The sequence below is a fragment of the Miniopterus schreibersii genome, assembly GCF_964146895.1.
Source record: "Miniopterus schreibersii genome assembly, chromosome: 12".
NCBI lineage: Eukaryota > Metazoa > Chordata > Mammalia > Chiroptera > Miniopteridae > Miniopterus > Miniopterus schreibersii.
In genome coordinates, this window is record NC_138112.1 from 16,221,162 (window position 1) to 16,241,662 (window position 20,501).

The 20,501-nt window shown below is 36.9% G+C and overlaps 1 protein-coding gene across 13 annotated transcripts in view; it reads right to left on the reverse strand.

Annotated features, from left to right (window-relative positions):
* The window catches only part of YAP1 (Yes1 associated transcriptional regulator), a 103,353-nt gene that overhangs the window by 30,025 nt on the left and 52,827 nt on the right, over nt 1–20,501 (reverse strand). For 5 of the 13 annotated variants that reach the window (XM_081153767.1, XM_081153773.1, XM_081153775.1 and 2 more), the window contains exon 4: nt 9,584–9,703. The exons of 4 other annotated variants lie outside the window; for them this stretch is intronic. In XM_081153767.1, coding sequence (XP_081009893.1) covers nt 9,584–9,703 — 120 coding nt within the window. The remainder of the gene's footprint in view (nt 1–9,583; nt 9,704–20,501) is intronic. 4 more of the 13 variants (XM_081153772.1, XM_081153774.1, XM_081153776.1 and 1 more) reach the window with 1 other exon arrangement.

Below are 20,501 nucleotides of genomic sequence, written 5' to 3' on the forward strand. Positions count from 1 at the left end.
AGACCTCACAAGTAGGCATGAAACAAAACAGGCTTTGTTTCCTCGGGGGAGGGGGCAGGGCAGCCAGAAAGAAAAGAACAGCATTCCCAACTTCTTCCCCTCCATGGTCAACCACTGAAACCCCAATGTTTCCAGTTTTAATAACATTTCTAAAAGGTAAAGAGGGAAGAAAAAAAATCACGCAAATATGACAGAAGTTTTTAAAAACTGCACATGCTATGTTTTAAAATTCGGATTCTGTGCTGCCTGGACTATGAAATAGCAACTGTTTAAAGTTTTACTTAACAAATCAATCCTGACAGCTTTATGGTAGCAAACCATCCACTTGGCAATTACTGGAAAATAAGAGGCCACCTTCTCGAACACAAAGGGGGCCATCACCACAGATCTCTTCAGAAACTTCATTCTGAACACCTGAGAGTTTGGAAACTTTAGATAATTTTTATATTTGCGTAATTTGTAACTTCAATTGTGGAATCCTGCAAAGAACTACAGAAATGGCAATCGACCGTGAGCTTTGGGATAAGAAATTCAATCCTGGTAACCTCATTAAGTATAGATTTAAAATTAGATATAACTTTTGAACTTTAAAGACATTATTTCATAACAAATCTGCCTTAACGAAAGAAAGCATTTCTTTGTCTAATAAAGTGATTTTCAACCTTTCTCATCCCATGGCACACATAAACTAATTACTAAAAAATCTGCAGCACACCAAAAAATATATCTTTTGCCCATCTGACAAAAAAATGGTATAATTTTGATTCACTCACACAGGACGGCTATTGTTGCGTGGGCTGTTACAATTTTTTTACTTGACAATCTAAGGGGAAAGAGGTCAGTGCCCCTGAATAAATAGTCAGGTATGGCATGTTTTAAAAATTCTTGGAGTACACCGATCGCTGGTCTAATATGTTATCAAGTCTCAGACACTGCATTTTTACATATTAACATTGGCTATATATTAGTTTGTTTTTCCCCATACCTACAAGGGTACTCAAGACTATTAAAATAGTAGACTTGTTAAAAGAAATAACTGCTTTTCTAAAAACACAGATAGGCCACCTATCAGTCTTAAAATAGTAAAATTAAAACACGAAACACCCATGGCTAGCTAAGTGTTTACTACATGACCTAGGGAAATGAACCATCTACTATCTGGATAATTTACATACATACTTAAATATAAAATGATGGTTTTTCAGTGAGAATTCTTACTATTTGATTCACACTGAAAATCTGTCTCTTATAAAAGGAGCAAAAGGCCAGGGTCCTAATCTAATGACTGAACATATTTTTTTACTATCAATATCCAAAAGATGTTTCCCATCACTTAATAAACCTATGTACCTAAAAGACAATGCCATGCCCAGGAATGATTTTTTTAAAAGTAAGGTTACTGAGACTGAGATATTTCACATACCGTAAAATTCACTTTTGACAGTTTTTACATACTCATAAAATTCCGCAACCATTACCATTATCTAAATTCTAAACATTTTCCGAACCCTAAAAGGAAATCCCATATCCTCAGCAATGCACTTCCCATTGCCCCTTTTTGGACATGTCACATAAGGAATCAAACAATATGTGGCCTTCTGTGACTGGCCTGTTTCACACAGCATAATGTTTCCAAGATTTATCCATGTTGTGGTGCCAGCTTTTCATTCCTTTTAATCGCCAAGTAATATTTCATTGTATGGATATACCATATTTGTTATTCCATTCATGAACTGATGGCCATTTGTGTTATTTTTGCTTTTTGGCTGTTACGAATAATGCTATGAATATTCACATACAGGTTAGATATGGTTTCTTTTTTTTTTTTTTGCATATATATCTAGGAATGCATTTGCTGGGTCATATGATATTGCTATGTTTAACTTTCTGAGGAACTGCCAAACTGTTTTCTGAAGTGGCTGCATCACTTTTCAATCCCACCAGTTTCTTCACAGTCCGACTAACACTTGTTATTGTCCCTTTGATTTTAGCCATCCCACTGATGTTTTGCTTTGCATTATGTGGTAACAGTTCACCTCCTCTGTGACTTTAAGTCTTGTGACAAGCAAAGGAATCTCTCCCACACTTTGCACTTCTCTCCCTTCCCAAGCACCAGCCTCCAGGGCCCTAAAACTGGGTTAAAAGTACAGCAGGTCCTGGAAAAACCAATAACCAAAGTCATTTTGTTACAATGTTGACAACATGTTGTAGTAACTAAACTCTTGTTTATATCAATTAGCCTATGGTAAATGTGGTTTCCTTAGAGTTGTTTCACTTAAAGTCACAGAACCTAGACAACTTACTGTATCTAAATCTTTAAACTGTTAAAAAATACCAGTAACATCATTATTTCAGTCCATTTCTTCTTCCTTCAACTCTTCATCAAAAGACTGGCATGAAAATTCATTATAATGGTATTTTTCAAACAATACAATTATAGATGGAGCTTAAAAAAAAATTCAAGAGAACATTTTCCCATCACCTCATTAAGCATTTTGGGGCAGGACTCAGGGGTTGCTAAATGAGGTGAGGAGGAGAAGGGAGAAGTGTTCTAACCAGCTTTCAAGCTCTCTCTGTCCCCAGGGCATAGCCATGCTTTCTTCCCCTACTCCGAAAATAAAGTTTAAAGTCTAGTTTGGAGAGAAAGTTCAGAGAATGAGACTACTGGTATAAAGAGAAGAGGAATTATATTTAAAAACAAACCTGACATCATGAATTCTTATTAGTGAGTAAACAGTTCCATTAATAATAGCTTTATTTAGGATTACATGTGATCTACTATTATTAATGCTTTCACAGAGGAAGTTATAATTTAGAAGAGATGCATATCTTAGTTTTTACGGATAAACACAAAAACGGTCCTTTGATACAGTCTAGAGCACAACTGGCTTTCTCTGATCCTTTAATGTCCCTCTTCGGAATAGCTTTCCCTGACCACAGGTCCTCAAGCAGGTTCCCTCTGGCCCATTACTCCCTTTCATGGCACCTTGTTTATTTTCCTTCATTGCATTTAACACACTTTGTAATGACTTGTTTGTTTAGTAGCCTGCAACCCCCTCCCTGATAGCTAGAATACAGCTTGGGACGTAACTGGCACTCAAATATTTGTTGAGTAAGTAAATAAATACTGAAATAGTTTCTATCCTCAGTTAGTTGGATACTATTAGTAATGCACAAGAGAATCTCCAAGATGAAGCAAGTCCAGAGGTGAGATCTAAAATGACCTCAACAACCACGGTGGCAGAATAAAATGAGTATAAAACAAAACAATATGAACCAGTCTCCTTTCTAAATCATCCTGATTTATTTCAGCAGAAATCTATTTGCCTTATCCCTCGGGAAGTCTGCAACAGCTTTCTCTGCTTCTTGCATCTGAACCTCTGGGTTGGCACCAAAAATGGCATCACCAAATGGTTCTTTTCTCCAGCACATTTTATAAGTTACTTGCTATTAATGCAGAGTTGATACAAATATAACTTGCAACTCATTTTTAAAAGAAAACTATGTTAAGGTTTTAGTAACACAAATAAACCATTAATGTAAATTATCTATCATTCAGTGACTTTAAGTTTTGTAAACAAAGACAAAAATATTTCTTTGCTATACAATTATTTGCATCATCGAACCACTGTCAAGTAGAAACTAGATATTAATTTAACTTCATTAACATGTTTACTCACCCTTGGTGAGTAGTGGAGAGATTGCTTACCATGCTTGATAAACTATTTTGGCACCATCCTCCTGAATGTAATAAAATTAATTAAAAAAAAACTGCAAACCTCAAATGTTAAACTAATTTTGATATTCTATAATCTTGCGCAATAAAAGATTCACTTCAGTAAGTGCTTGTTTTTCAAGTAAAAAAAAAAATAATAATGTAGTGACGGCAACAATTAGAAATAATCTCTAACAGTGTGTTTTAAATCAGGCTTCAAGTAAGCCCAAAGCCTGGACCTATACTTCAAATCAGCTTACACCAGGCTTTTTATTATGCAACTTAAAATTTCAGAAACAAAGTATGCCAACATGCACCATCTTTAAGGCAATCAAGCTGAACCCTGCTCACTTAAGCATGTTTAAACTCCTCTAGCTTCCAAGAGAATATAGACAAAACTTACCTACTCCACCCTGCACTGCCCATCCCCCATCAGATCTGTTTGCCTGGCCATACTCACCATGTGATAAGGCTTATCTTTAGATTAAAGGTTGCAAGATTTCCCTGTCTCCTCTTCAAAAGCAATTCCTAGCTGTGACCAGAGAACCAAAAGCTAAACTTAAAATGGTACAAGAGATAGTTCAAAATTATCTCTGAAACCTTAATGAACTCAAATCTGTAGGTTACTGAGAAGAAACCTCAAGGAAGGGTCCAAAGCAGTCACTGAAGAATTCATAATCTAGCATATTGCATTAAATTAAGGACTGAAAATATTCTTAAAAGCATCCAGTATAATCCAGTCAGATTTTACAGATGAGTCCAATTAAGTTGAGTAATCAGATACCTTTCTGGACAAGCTGGTTATCAGAAGAACTTCAGTCTCTTAACCCCCAACTGAGGAGCTGCATTTTTCTACTTCATGATTTAGTTATTTTGAATTCAGTACATTACATGGTGGGGCAAAAGTAGGTTTACAGTTGTTCCTATTGAAAATAACACAATATTTAATAAATAATAATATAAGATAAACCGTTTCGAGTACTCACAACTGCAAACCTACTTTTGCCTCACCCTGTATATAACCACCATGTAGAAACAGGATGCTAGCTAATTTCTAACTGTAGATTTTAAAAAACAGATTTTTGGAGGGTACATAAAATAAAATGCCAGGTCAAAGCAATGCCATAGCTATTTTCCTCATTGGATAATGTATATAAAAAACACTATAATGAAAGGCATCCAGAGAAGAAGCGTGAACTGGTCAAGTGCCCAGAACTTTTAACACATTAAAAAAAAACCCCGAAGAAACCACAGTTAGAAAAGAATGCTTCTGGGATTAGAGCTGTATCCACAAATTTGAAGGGAAGTAAATTTCTCGGTAATAAAGGAACACATACTTTCTGGTCATTAGAACTTTCCTTAAATAGAATGAACTGCCTTATAATGTGGAAAGCTCCCAGTCAAGGGAGAGGTCAAAGCTGAGGTCGAAAGATAATCTCTTAAGAATATAGTAGAGGTGAGGCATGACAATTTACCTGCATGGCTTCACAGTCTGCTCCGCTCACATCTCTCATAATTCTCTTCCGTAATTGGAAACTCACTACTTTTGGGTAATTTCCTCAAGATGAGTCACAACATAGCATATAAGTAAATGCATTAACCATTGGTTGTCTTTTTCCCTCTGAAATTTCCAGGTGTTAGTACTGGTGAATTGGATGTATTTCTGTAAGATTAACTAAACTTTCTTAAAATTTCTAGGTGTCAAAAAATCAATTTCAGATTCTAGTTTTGTCACTTATCTATATAACCTTGGATCAGTCACAATTTCCCTAGAATTTAGAGGAGCTCAGATTTGGGGCATTATTCCCTACTTCTCCCAGTATTTAAAAACAAACAAACATTATGTTGTTGGTTTGGGGAGTCACAATGACTGGCTGGCACTATAGCATTTAGTGGGCAAGAGCCGGGGATGCTGACTGACCTGCAGTGCCCAGAATACACTCCTTCTCTTCTGAGAAATGTTGATTAGAGGAATTACAAATTCCTCTTCAGGACCAAATTTTGTGAGGTTTTTCTGCTAAAAATGTTTAGTTAGCAACAGCTCTTCTTACCTAAATCACAGTTAAACATTTCCCTCTCCCCCTTTGTAAGTAGTAAATACTGACAATTTACGATAATTAGAAAATAATCTAATAATCTTTTAGAAAAGATTATAACAGGGTAAGAAAAAAAAACAGACAACACCCTTGTTTTTAATGCATGGATATTAAGAACCTTACTTTAATAAAATTCAATGATTAGATGTTGAGATTCTATCTACCCAAGACTCCACTAAGAGTTCTAAGTTTAATTCCTACAGACTTTAGTGTCTGTCTTTTTTCCATTACTAACAGAACAGACTTAGGTATTTAATTGGTCATTAGATGCACTTTCATCAAAAGTAAAATATTACTCATAACAGCTATCAGAAGTATTTGGTCTTGAAGGGAAATGTTAATGAATATCTAAACAGCTAAAAATTTTAATAAACCTCTAATTATTGATGCAAAATATTTAACTTTGATAAGATATGCTGAACCACTTTTGGCTTTAGGACTTAAACTATATATAGATATATATTTACTTATTTTTTAAATTTCATTTCTTAGTATTTTAGGAAATTGTATCACACACACACACACACACACACACACACACACACACACACCCATATAGTAAGTTTTGGGAAACTGAAACAAAGGACCAAAATCAACATCTGGATTTTAATCACCTTTGACGTTTCCATGAATAGAATTTCTAGGCATAGAATTGTTATTAGGAATTAAAGGATATTTTGTTTTTGCCATACTAGATTGCTCAATACTTCCTTTAAAATGCAAATACTTTAGCCTAAATCTCTGGTTCCAACGTTTTTATGTACACCAAAAATGTCTTTATCCCAGTGGTGTCATCAGCACTTGTTTCCAGAAACACAGATTGCTAACACCATTTAATGTCCTTTAATATAAACAACAGGAACGATAACATTAAAGACCAGTTCACTAACCATTAATGTTTTGAAGGAGATCTTTCATTCTGAAGAACAAGAATTATAATATCTTTGAGTTTTCATTAGGGCTTTACTAGAAAATACTCGCATGATTGCATCGTCTAAAACAGTAATTCTACAACGTACTAGGAAATGTTTATACCTGAGACTCCATGTTTACAAGTATAAAATCTTCAGGACAAAAGAATGTTTATATGAAATAATGTAATGGCCTGTATAATACTCAGGCATCAATTTTCTTCAATACAAGTTTAAAAACATTCCTAATATGATTTCTTAAAAACAAGCAAATAAAAGCCCTCCTTTTTTCAAAGCCAATAAATATCAGTGAGTCTTTATTGCCATTGGATTTTACTTCATGATTTGTTAAAATTACTAATAAATTCTCTAAAATGATATAGATGTCAAAAATAATATTGTTTTTAAATGTTAAATAACAAGAAAATCAGATAAAAAAGAACCAATCCACAACAAGTTACTATTTAATTTCCTGAAATTATATGGATAATTTATTAACTTCATGTGAGATGTGAAGAACTGATCAACTGTTCCAGATATAATCTAAAGCATCTGATAAAGAACAGAAATATAAAAGAGACCAGTGTTTAAAGGGGCTGAGTGATAAAAGTTATTAAGCTTATACAGAGGTGTCTCTTCCATTCTAAAATGTCAAAACACATAGGTAAATTTGATTTAAGCTACGAACTGGTAAATATTTTAATAGATTTGGGGTATATAGGATAGCAAACTCCAAAACCATAAAAGAAATAAACTGCCATTTATTTGTGTCTGCATGGCTCAAAAGGTCAGAAAGGGGATAGTTTATATTTTTTTGGCAGAGATAAAACACAATCCACTATAGAACCTCAGATTTCAAGGAAAACTCCTTCAAATTCAGCAGCTAACAGCTTGTCTCTATTCGCTGTCACTCTAGATCAGAGAAACCCACACTTTTTTTTTCTCTCCTGCCCCCCTTCAGTTATACTTGAGCTCTCTGACTGAAAAGGTCTGGAACAGATTAAAAGTCGGGCTACAAAATAAAAAGCTTTTGGCATGTTGTCAAGCCTGTCTGGAATACACATACACTGTGGGCCCAAAAAGGGAAACTAAAGGCAGTAAGAGAATTTTATGAAACTTTTTTTGGCACATCTAATTGTGTGCTTGTGTGTACGTATGTGTTGGAGGTAGGGAGGAATAATTTTTTTTTTGGTACTTTCTCTGATTTAAAACAAAAGGCCAAGCTGTGTGTGTAATTAATGGATCTACTTAAGCTCAAAGCCAAGTTGTTTTATTTCACTGTTTTAACTGAAAATACTTTAAAAAAAAATCAGCTTTGTTCCAACTCCTGATTCTGCGGTGAGCTAAGAGTTAATCATCATCTTTCATAACCTTATGTTGGGGGGTAAAAAAATCCACAGTACCATTTAAAAAAAGTTTCCAAAACGTGGACAAGTTGAATTCATTAAAGATGATTTAAGGAAACATGGCTGTTATCGTTCCAGTCCATACAAATGGCAACATTAAATTCTCTACCTTACTCAGTTTCCTGTTTCAACCACAAGGGCTTATTCAAGTATTAAATAGAGTCTGAAGGTGCAAGTTATTAACATGCCACCTAACTTTTTTAACACCCAAATAGGTCTTGAAGCTCAAAAGAGTAGCATTTGAGCCAAGCAGAGTATCTGTCAAAATGACGGTCCCTGCCCTGATCACACCTTTGAATTTACTTGAATACGGGGTGCGAATCACAAACCTGACCAGTTTAGGGCAAACCCCAATGTTGGGGTTACTAAAAGGTGCACATAAAGACATAGGAAAACTGTGGTAATGTTCCTGACAGGGAAGTTATTTTACCCAACCTGCTCCGGGCTGTTTTTTCTCTCCCCTACCCCCAGGATTGTGTTTTGATGGCATTCACAGAGTTAATTCCTCTTTCCCGTAAGGGCCCCACAGTTGTTGTTAGGTCAACCCCTGTAAAGCTTCAAAGGTTCTGTGTCCCCTCAGTCTGACCTACTCAGTGATCTGCACATTGTTTTCATTTAGCTGCATTCAGTCCAAGACGAAAACTTCGAAACCACAATGATCTGCTGCTTTTTAGAGTCATTTTTCCATGGCTTTGGAAAAATATCTCAGAAACCTAAGTGAAAACAGTGAAAAAAAAACACACAACTGGATAAAAAGGCATTAAAGAGCTTGTACTATTATCAAAATGTGCACACTTGGGAGAGGAGTATTCCTTTGTGCAAATCAGTGATTTAGTCATGTGATTTGGAGAGCAACATGGCTTTGCTTTTTGTTTCCTAAGTGTAAAACAAAGAAAAGGACCTTTATGTGTAAAAAAACAAAAAACAAACAAAAAAGCCACAAGAAAAAAAAATGCTGTCATTGATCTTATTTCCAGGGTGACAGGGTCCCCGCCTCCCCCCAACCATTTAGGATAGAAAACACTACAACGCCCAGGCCACAAAATGGTCCTTATTGCTCTCTGAAATTAAGCATAAGCAGACACCAGGTCACTGACAAAAGCTGGGATCCCAGGTTTTATATGCAGCAAGACAGCCTGATTATTACTGTGGCTACAAAGGCCATTTTAAACAAATCACGGTGTCTCCCAAAAATGTGAAAGGAACAGTGATTCTGGTTAGTCAGCCACCACAACATTCCCTCAATCCCATCCCAAAGAGCCTAAGCTAAAAAGCTGACTTAGACCCGAATTTCTCAAGTTTACAGTGAAAGGTATAAAAATAGTACTAGAAAAGTTGGGTGAGCAGTCATTTTTTAATACTATAAAGTAATGCAATTTTATTTAAATGTACCTTCCCAAATTCACATACAAAAAAATGGTTATCAAAAATATCTAGAAAGGTTTTGAGATGAACCTTTACCAAAACGAGGGTCAAGCCTTGGGTCTAGCCAAGAGGTGGTCTTGTTCTTATGGTTTATATAGTAAATTTCTCCATCCTGAGTCATGGCTTGTTCCCATCCATCAGGAAGAGTACCTATAAATACAGAAAAAAAATCACGGTTGGTGTTTATTTGGTGCACCTAAAAAAAGTGGGAGGGGTACTAATTTAAAAATAAAACACATCTTGACATAAAACAATTCATTAAAACAAAATTAAACATGTATTCAGAGAAGAAAGGTAAACCCATATACCAGGTTCTTCTCCACTAAAAAGAAACTACCAAATAATAAAATCTACATCCCCAAAGATACAGACCAAAAAAAAAAAGTTAGAATTTCAAAAAATCCCCTTGGAAATCACGAGTCAAATAGTCATTATTACTGTTAATACAAGGCACAAAGCGTTACACCTCAGGGAATACCTCCCAATCCAGTTTTGTGACTACCTTCCTAGGGACTCCAAGGTTCTTTAAGAAGGAATACATATGAGTGTCTTCAGAATATCTAAAGTATCATAAACATTCTGTTTAATATAAAGCACACTTTAACTAGCCTGCCAAGCTCCATTTATTTTCATTATTTATGTGACGAGCTCACACCAAGAAAACGGTAACAGAGAAAACTAGAGTTCAAAAACAGCTTTTAAGCAGCCCAAAAGTTGCTAGGAGGTGGGGGTTGTGGCTGGGAGTTTAGGTTTGTCCGAGTTTTGAAATGGGGCAGGTAAGTGCTAAAACTGTCGGAAGGCAAATTTCCCAGGAAGAAGCTGTGGTGTGAGGAAACAACATCTGGGAGATAGGACTACAGAACATAGCAAGTCTAAGGTTATTCTATCTTTACGAGGGTATGGAAGCTAGAAAACTGCTTTTGGTGTGTAATGGCCATAAAAAAAAAAGCTATGAAATTACTAAATTCAAGCACATTCATTTCCTCGTCAATTCCTTTTCTCCCCTTTTCCATTTCCCATCCCCACCAGGAGTCAGGAGAGGTGAGTGTGAATTGGAAATAGAGTCTGAGTAAATGCTTAAAATGATCTATCTGTGGACCAACATGAACTGAGTGCTTACTATGTGCCAGTCACTGTTCTGAGTATACTAAATACAGTAACTCATTTAGTCCTTACAGTAACCAACGACACACGCAGCAGCATGATCTCCATTCTAATGAGGAAAGAGGCAGAGTGGTTGAGTCTGGCACAGCCTCACTAAGCTAGTTAGTATCAAAGTGATACTCAAATCCAGCAGCCTAATTCCTGAGCTGTTGTTCCTGAAAACTACATTTTTTTTAATTTATGCCCCACATGCAAGACCAGAGACTGAGCATGCTTCTTGTGCAGAAACTGGACAGGTTTCTTCTTTCTATACTGGCCGCCCAGACGGCCTTCTGAGTGACGCTGGGTAAGTAACTCCGGTTAAACAGACCATTCCCACAAGCCCACGGGACCCGAAGTGCTAATTCTAGGCCAGCTTCATTTGTACCAGGAACAGACCCATTTGCTACTAGACTGTTAGCAAAGATCTGTTTTGACAGCGGGGGGGGGGACGACACGGCAAAATTCTGTTAAAAAACACAGATGCGTGAGATCCTGGAGAGGCCACGGGGGGTGGGGGGCCCTCCCCCAGTCCTGGATGTGGAGTTCTGTACACAATGCTAACCATGCCCAGAGTTGGAATTTGCTGTAAGAGATCCCATGTTTACTAAAAGGAGAATGGGAGCAAACCTGTCAGCATGTATAAATCAAACCACTTTTCTCAGCAGCTTTCACTGTCACTTTAGGCTCTATTTCCCCACCAGGAAGGCAGAGTCCCCCAAACTGACCACCAACGGTTTGTTACCTCCTCTGATTATGAAGATGGCTCCAACTGTAAAACGCTTTTGAAAAACACGTAACTAAAATGCTAAGTTCCTAAGATATGCTGCTGAACAAACAAGTCGACAGCAGTCACTAGAAGCCTTTGGAAGCCTCGATGCAACAATCCCAACAGGCATCATTAGAGCCTCCAAACATGCCTGAATACATGGATTCCCCACCTTTTTAAAGAACGTATCACCCCGAGCTGCTCACCCACTCCAGCCTGTAGATCCCACTTACATTCTCTCTGACTGATCTGTCCCAGCCCCTCTCTAAGAATTTGGCCATCAATGGATACCAGCTCTTTTACCTTACTGCTATAGAGTTTCCTTCCTTGGTACCTGACTTCTCATCTCCTTCTCCCATCCCAGTGTCTTCTATCCAATACCACCAGGGTCGTCGTCTTACAATGTTACCTAATCAACTTTAATGTCACTCATTGTTTTTAAAAACATTTTCCTTGCTCTCTGCCATCAAAAGGAAAATGCCAGCTGGACTTATTTTTTTCCTAGAATAGTAAGTCTTCTCCACACACCCAATTCCCATCCCCACTCCAACTTTTCCCAAAATTATGCCACCTCCTTATATGTGCTATTCAGGTTATCACATTCTGCTCCACCCCCCTTATAAACTTATTCATCCTTCAAGAGAAAGAGCTCAGGTGTCACCTCTTCAAGTAAGCCTTCCCTGATTACCTCCCACAAAATTATTAGTTTCCTCTTCTACTCATGTATTAACATTTAGCAGAAAGAGCTATAATTACTTGTTTACATGTCTGTCTTCTTGGCAACGACCAGGTCACTCATATTTTAACTTGTAGGCTAGTATCTGAGTAATTGCTTAATAAATATTTAATGGAGGAATAAATGTCCTGCGTTTGTAATACTTTGACCTTTTTATAAGTGAGCTTAAAATCATGTAGAACATATATTATTTTAACTAGGATGTTTATAAACAGAATATGTGAATGATGTTACTAATCTAGTGCCTTTTACTCCTTAAACTTTGTGTTCATAAATGTATTCATTTTTACAGTTTATTTAAAATTTCAAAAATGTTAAAAATTGCAGAAATGCATAATGAAGAAAAGCAAAAACTTCTTATAAGTTACTCCCCAGGGGGAAAACTAAACAGCTTCAGTTTTGTGAAGGTTCTGGATTGTTCTTGTGCACATTCCACAACATATGATTACCCACTGATGTCATGTTCTACCTGCACCACACATAGGATGGGCATCTTTTCTTCACACAACACGTAGGGCTCTCATTCTTTTTAATGGCTTCATAGATCTTACTATATGGATAAATCAGAATTCATTTATCCCCTTTCCCAGTGTCAGATATCAGAGTTGTCTCTAATTTTTGTTGCTGTTAAGTAGTGCAAGGCACCCCCCCGAGGGTTCCGATGGCAGTGGCACCCCTACGCTCCCGGCTCCATTACCACACCACACAATGGTGACATTATTACACCTAACTCTACAGAATGGCTCTCCGAGCTAGGCACTGTTCTTAGCCTATCATACAGATGAAACACAGGGTCACTCGGAGAGGTCACTTGCCCGAGGCAGAGGAAAGATTTGAACCCAGGCAGTTTCACTTCAGAGCTTCTGATTTTAAACCACAGAATACGCTGCTTCTCAAAGATATAAATACAAATCCCCAAAACTTATCCAAGTGTTTCCATACATTAAATTCAAAGTGGAATAGTGACTTTATCCCTTTATACACAAGTTTAAATCATTAAACATTTACCATATGTCATATATCAAGTATCTATCATATATAAACCATTAAGTGTTCAGTATTTCACTAAAAACAGTAGACTTCAAGCCCTGGCCCCGGCGGCTCAGTTGGTTGGAGCATCATCGCATACACCAAAAGGCTGCAGGTTTGACCCCTCCCTGGCTGGGCTGTGGGCAGAAGGCAACCGATCCATGTTTCTAACATCAATGTTTCTCCCACCTTTCCTCTCTCCAAAATCAATAAACATATCTTTGTGTGAGGATTAAAAAAAATTAAATTCAGGAAACTTTTCACCAATACTCTTCTTATAAACCATAAACAATAAAAAACAAACCTCTAAATGTACTAATTTTAAGAAATGAAGATATAAAAGGACAGACAAGCCCAGTACAAATAAAGTGTAGCAATCGCTGCCTATTTTCTCACCATTATTTCTAATTAAAGAATTAAATAATGTACATACAAAATAGAGTAATTGCCATACGATTAATTTTATAAGCACTCAAATTTATAGCAAAATATATATGCTAAACAGAAAATAATGCTTTATATATTCATTTATGTCTTTCATTTAGCACTTGGGTAAAAATATGAGGTGGGCAAAAGGAGGTTTAGAGTTGTAATACAAATAAATAATACAATAATCAATAAATTATACAAGAATAAACTCTGTTTTGCCTACTCATGACTGTAAACCAACTTTTTCCCACCCCTGTATAATGTTATGTGGAAAGAAATGGTCCAAATCTGAATGTTTCCTTTATAAAAAAGGAAATGTATGGATCAAAGGCAAAGGAGTAGAAGAGGAAAGATTATTTTTTAACAGCTTCGAACCACAACTGAATCCTTAGTATCAGAAAAAGAAAACTAAAAAGAAACCTTCAACCATAAATGTGAATTAAATAAAATACAGATCTGGGCTTTATTTACCAGGGGAAGTTTTTTTGTTTACTTAAATGAAAAAATTTAAGAAGAAATTCAATGACTAAATAAACATGTTAAACAAAGTTAACTGTTGAATAACCATGAAAAGCAGAAAAAGCAAGAATGATGTATTTGCTGAATCATCAGTTGCACAGGCTACTGAAAGTGTGATTGAAGCATCTGTAGGGGCTAGAGTTAGAACGCAGTAAGGTCAGTAAGTTCAAGGGGAAATCTGGGCTTCCCACAAAACAACTTGTAAGAGGAGACCACAGGGATGGATGCCTTTGAGTTCAATCTAAATTCTGATTTTAGCTTGTCATAGTTCCTCCAATATGGAGTATATAAAATGAAGCAAATGTAAGTAGCAACCTTTTCTTTAGGAAGACAGTCTAAAACAGTGGCTCTCAAACTTCAGTATGTATCAGAACCACTTGGAGGGCTTGTTAAAATAGACGCCCCACTCAGGAATTTCTTTCAGTCAGTAGGTTAGGGGTTGGGCCTGAATATTCTCGGATACTGCTGGTCTAAGGAGCTCTGAGAACCACTCACTCTGAGAACCACTGACCTAAAATTCCAACTTAGTATTCTTTAGCGGGTACAGAACTGCTTCTCGAACCTATCTAACTTACAGTGTGTGTTTTCTTCCAGACTAGACTGTAAAATACCTGGACACTGGAGTATATATTATGCATTGTTCTATTTTATTGTCTAGTAGTGTCTACTACTCAGAAAGGGTGGGTTATAATAAATGTTGGCTGAAAGTAATGCGATTAAAATAAAATTCAATTAAAATCCTTTATTTATGTCTGTGAAACAAAATATCCTGTTTTTTTCTTTCCATGTAAGTTCAATTTCCACTTAAACTGAAGGCACCGGATAGAGCTAATTCTTTTTATTCAGGAAGTATTTATTGAGCACCTACTATATTCAAGCACTATTTTAGGCCCTGGAGATCACAAAAATCAAAACAGTCCCTGTTTCATGGAACTTATATTCTAGCCCAACAGATTCGTACAATACAATATTGGTTTATAAGTGCAGTGAAAAGGGGGGAGAAGAAGCATGAATGCAAAAATAAAAATTCAAAACAGTTTTTAGAAATGTGGACCAAGAGTAGCCGCACTGAGAGTGTGACTTTAAAGCTGAGACCCCAACACAATCCAAGTCCAAGCATGTGATGATCTGGGGCATGACCACTCCAGTCATGTGAAACACCGAGGAGGCCACTGTGGAGGGGACAGGTAAGCAAGAAATGAGGTACAGTGGTCCATTTTGTTTTTATCATCCAGACTTGACCAGAAAAGAAAACCTTCCATCATTTTAACCAATAAAGGGGTGAACAGGTAATACCTAAAGGAGATTCCCAAGACTAAAGGGCAATACCAATTTCTCCAAACTCACGGACAAATCAAAGCAGGCAATGAACATTTTCGTCCCATATCACAGACACACACACTAAATAAAGGTAGGCCTTTAGACGTGGGAAAGCTATGGGAGTTTTTCCAGGCTAGAATATCATGCCTGACCACCACACCAAAGTCTTTTTGGGAATGAAGGGATTAAAAAAAAAAAGACAGGCCCTGAATCAAGACGGCAGTGAGAAAAAGGTCAGCATTTCAAAGGGATGTAAGAGGGTAAGACATCTGAATTAGGATAAGCAAGAGAGTGGTAGGCTGTACCTAAAGTAATTCATAAATTAGAATTACCTATCCTTGGGAAAATAAGTTTTTATATAGGATTTACTGCTACTGGTTGAATGGTAACTTCTCTACTTCAGCAAATACTAACTTCCTACATTTTTAAAACAAATAAAATACTCCATGTCATAGCACTGAAGGTGACTCAACTTCCTGCTCTTGCCTAAGGACACTCTTGAATTAGTAATGACTAACAAACCATCTGCAATACCCAATCAAACAAGAAAGTCTTGATTACACCACAAGCTAGGTGATCAACCTCTCCCCCTCACCAGCCCCACAATTCAGGAATAAAGAAGTCATCCCCAGGACACTGAAAGTTTGCTAATAATAAACACACCCTGATGAGTGGTTCAAAGTACAGGATTATGAAGTAGTTTCTTTAGAATGTAAGAGGAGCTGGAAAAGTAGATGCAATGATCTTGTAAAGATATCTAAGATCAACTTCATTTTTTTTTGAAATTCTGGTTTTTTGTTTTTACAATGAATCACAAACTGTTCCTACTATGTGCAAGGCATTGTTTGAAGTTCTTTGTAAACAAATATTAAATGATTTAAAAGCCCCACAGCATAGGTACCACTATTACCCTCACTTTACAGATGAAGAAACTAAGGCACAGAAAAGCTGCCCAAGATCACTTAGCCCAGGGTAGTAAGTGGCAGAGCTGGGATTCAAACCCAAACAGCCCTAGTTCTCCAAAACCCAAGCTCTTAAGTACTACTCTGCAAATATGACAAACATTAATCAAAAGTAGTGTTTGTTTCTTTTATATATAAAATTTTTTAATCTACACCTGAAGATATTTTTTCAATTGCTTTTCAGAGTGGAAGGAGGGGAGAGAGGGGGTGGGAGAGAGAGAGAAACATCTTTGTGAGCGAGACACATCAATTGGTTGCCTCCTGCACAAGCCCCAACTGGGCTGGGGATCGAGCCTGCAACCGAGGTTAGTGCCCTTGGCTGGAATCGAACCCGGGACCCTTCAGTCTGTGAGCCGATGCACTAACCACTGGGCAAAACTGGCTAGGGCAAAAGTAACATTTTTAAAAAAGTTTTCTCTTCCTAGAACTTTCATGAAATCCCACAGCTTTAGTCATATTTGTGTAGATGACTCCTATATCTTTAATGCTTCTCAGGGTCAACACTGGTCCTTCTTCTCCACCAACTGGATATCACAAAGTATGCCCAGTATTTTGAGTGGTCTTACCTTAAAATAATAATTGTGTCTGTTCCTCAAATAAAACTTTAACGTACACTTTCACACTTCCATGACTAAATTTTAACAGTAGCCCCCAAATTGATCTTAATCAACTGCAACATTGAACACTATATGTGCCCCAAGATCATCTTGCCTCAACTCCTGTGAGGAAGTAGATCTCTGGCTTAAGGCTCTACAAAGGCCACAGGAAAAATTCTCAAATCTTTATTGGGTCATTCCAGGTCGTCCTCTATAGTTGGGGATTACATAGCACCTCAAAGGTCCTGAAAGCATTCACCACTATTATTCATACCCCTCTGCACTCAGTCTTCTTTTGGCTTTCGGTCCTTCAAACTCCTCTCCTCTTTCTAGGTCTTCCTTGCAAGAAACCTACCCACCCTTCTTGCTTTGCTAAGTCCTCCTACTCATCCCTCCCCGGTGTGAATGCCACTTCCTCAAGAGCACTTTGCCTAGTTTCCTCTCCTGTGCAACAAAGTGCTTTCTCTTTGGTAAGATGATTCCATCACATTAGTAATTTAGTAATTTGTTCCATGCTATGCTATGCTAGTCCTCCCAGCTGCATGGCCTGTTTACTCCTGTCTTTCCAGTCCAGGCATACCTCACTTCACTGTGCTTCGCTTTATTGCACTTCACAGATGTGTTTTTTTTTTAATTGAAGGTGAGTCCCTCCACCAGCAAAAAGATTAGGACTCGCTTTCCTGCAGTGGTGTGGAACCACACACACAGTACATCCGGGGTCTGCCCATACTTAGCAGTGTCATGGACTTTTTACCTCCGCAGACATCCCCAATGCATTCCACCCCCCAGACTGTCTCCCCCTAGCCTCCACTGTTTTTACCCACTGAAATTCTATTCTACTCTCATGCCATATCTTTGTGAAGCTTTTCTCAACTCTGTCCTACTAGTAAGTCTCTTCCCCACCGATCACTTAATAGTGCACTTGTTTTGCTTTTTTGGATGCGTACTGCAGATTGTCTTTGCTCTTCCACACTGAATTAAATACAGACCAGGTAAGTAGTATGGGAAGAATTTATCATTCTGCCCTAGAATAGAGAAAAAGAGTTTCTTTAAGAGTGGGAATACTCATCCTGGCCAGTGTGGCTCAGTTGGTTGGGTTTCATCCTGTGCACTGAAGGGCTGTCAGTTTGATTCCTGCTCAGGGCACATGCCTGGGGTTTTGGGCTCAATCTGGGGGGGGGGGGGCATGCAAGAGGCAGCCAATCTAAGTTTTGCTCTCACATCAATGTTTCTCTCTCTCCCCTTTCCTCTCTCAAAATCAATTTAAAAAATCATCTAAAAAACAAACAAATAAATAAATAAAATAAAAGGGACAAGAACTCTGTTTTGTGGGGGGGGGGGTGTTTGTGTGTTTTTTAAAAGAATGGGAAATACTCAATTTTGCAAGGTTGCGGAGGACAAAATGGCAACATTAGAAACTATCATCAGGTCTGGTCTGATCTGTAGACCTATGGTTTTCGAAATATATAGTATGAAACGATCAGCTAACAAATACTGATTGCTACCTTTACCTTCCCTTTTCTTCAGCAAACTTAACTCCTACTCATCTATAAAAATCAGGTCCTGAATCCAACCACTTCTCACCACTTCCACCTCCACCATACCCGTCCTTACTTTCCCTTGAGTTATTGCAACTGCTCCCTAACTAATCACACTTTTAAGAAACTTACTCCGATTATACCACTCCTCTGTTCAAAACCTGAAAGTCCCTGTATAAAATGGCTTCCATGCTACCTTTCACCAGCTCTGTTCTGGTTGCAGTGGCCTCTTTGCTACTCCCCAAACATGCCTCAGCACCTTTGAACTGCCTGTTGTGTTATGCATGGAACATTCCTCCCCCTTTCCCCAGATATCTGCATGATAGTTCATTCAGATCTCTGCTCAAAAGACATCAATTACAGAGGCCTTCACTGGAGAATCTATCTAAAATATCTCTCGTTAACAAGTTACGTTTATTCTTCTCTTTCCATTTTAACTATCTGACATGTATATTTGTTTATATTCCGTATCCTTGTGATTTATAATAGTGCCTGGCACATATTAAAGTGTTCAATATTTATTGAAGGAACAAATGAATCTTTGGCTTTTAAAGATGTCTTTTCTACTCTCCCAACTACTTACTTGCGTGTTCCACCCCCACTTTCTCTGTCATAACATTTGTTGTTATACTTATACAGAAAAAAAACTGCTTTAACTTGACTCTTCAATCCCTGTGCCCGTTAGAGTGCCTAGTACAAAGGAGTGCATTTTCATGGAATCAGTTATTTAGAAAGGAAACAACTACCTCAAGGTGGAAACTGTGAGACTGTGAAAAATCATTTTCCTGTAATGTCTGTTAATAGCTGGATGAACTTCCTATAGAAAAATGCCAACTAAGTGCTCAGAAAACTTTCTAATACACAACTCTTCAGGCTTTCTTCAGTGCAACTTGATTCTTCTAGATATTAACTTAATAGCTTAGAATTTTAGTAAGTACATTTGTAGAAGATTAGCTTTTGGTTAAGCTCATTTTGACTTCAGAATGTTCATAAATACAGCAACGACCTTTTGTTAGAATTTTAACTTAAAATAAGTTTTACTACCTTCTTACCTTATTGACAACAAAAGAAAATATTATTTTGGAAAACTTTGCCTATTGTTGCAGGACTTTTTTCACTTCACTGATGCTGCCTATATATGGTAGTCTATGGATATCATTTTTAAAGAATTACCATCTTAATCTTTCACACAAATATTCCTCTTATGAGTCATACAGTTACTGTAGCAATAGTGTAACCAGAAAGATTTAGAAATCAGTGGGAAAGAAAAATAATATTCCAACACTTATCAAGAGGAGAAATAAAACAAGCATTTATTTTGTTCTTAAATGTAAATAATTTATAAACTCTTCTCCATCCTCTACTCTAAAGCAAAGTTTCCGAAATTCTACAAATACGCACAGAAATAAAGTTGAACAAGAGCACTTTGATTTTTAAGTATCACTATCTAATAACTCATTTTACTAAGAGAGCTGGTGGCAATGATACTAATGTAAACAATTTTCTTTATACTCTTTAAATAATAATATCCTTTTTACTCTTCGAAGTTAGTTTGTTGGTTAAAATAACAGAAATAAGCTTATATTCTTTTCTTCATTAGGTTCAGATACTTACACCAAAACCTTAGTAACTTTCAGAATGCAAATGAACTTTACCAAAAGATTACTTCAAAGACTTCTGATAAAATTTAAAAAATACTTATTTGTGCTCTAAAGTCATTCTATATATCTTTCCTTCGAAGACAGTCTCTAAAATAAGCTAAGAAGGCAGATTATAATCAAGCAAATAATTAATAATCTGAAATAATCAAGCAAATAACTAAATTATAGGAACAATACTCCCTAACACATTTTACATTTAGATAATTATTTTGGATATTATAATTCTCAAATTGAATCGATCTTTTA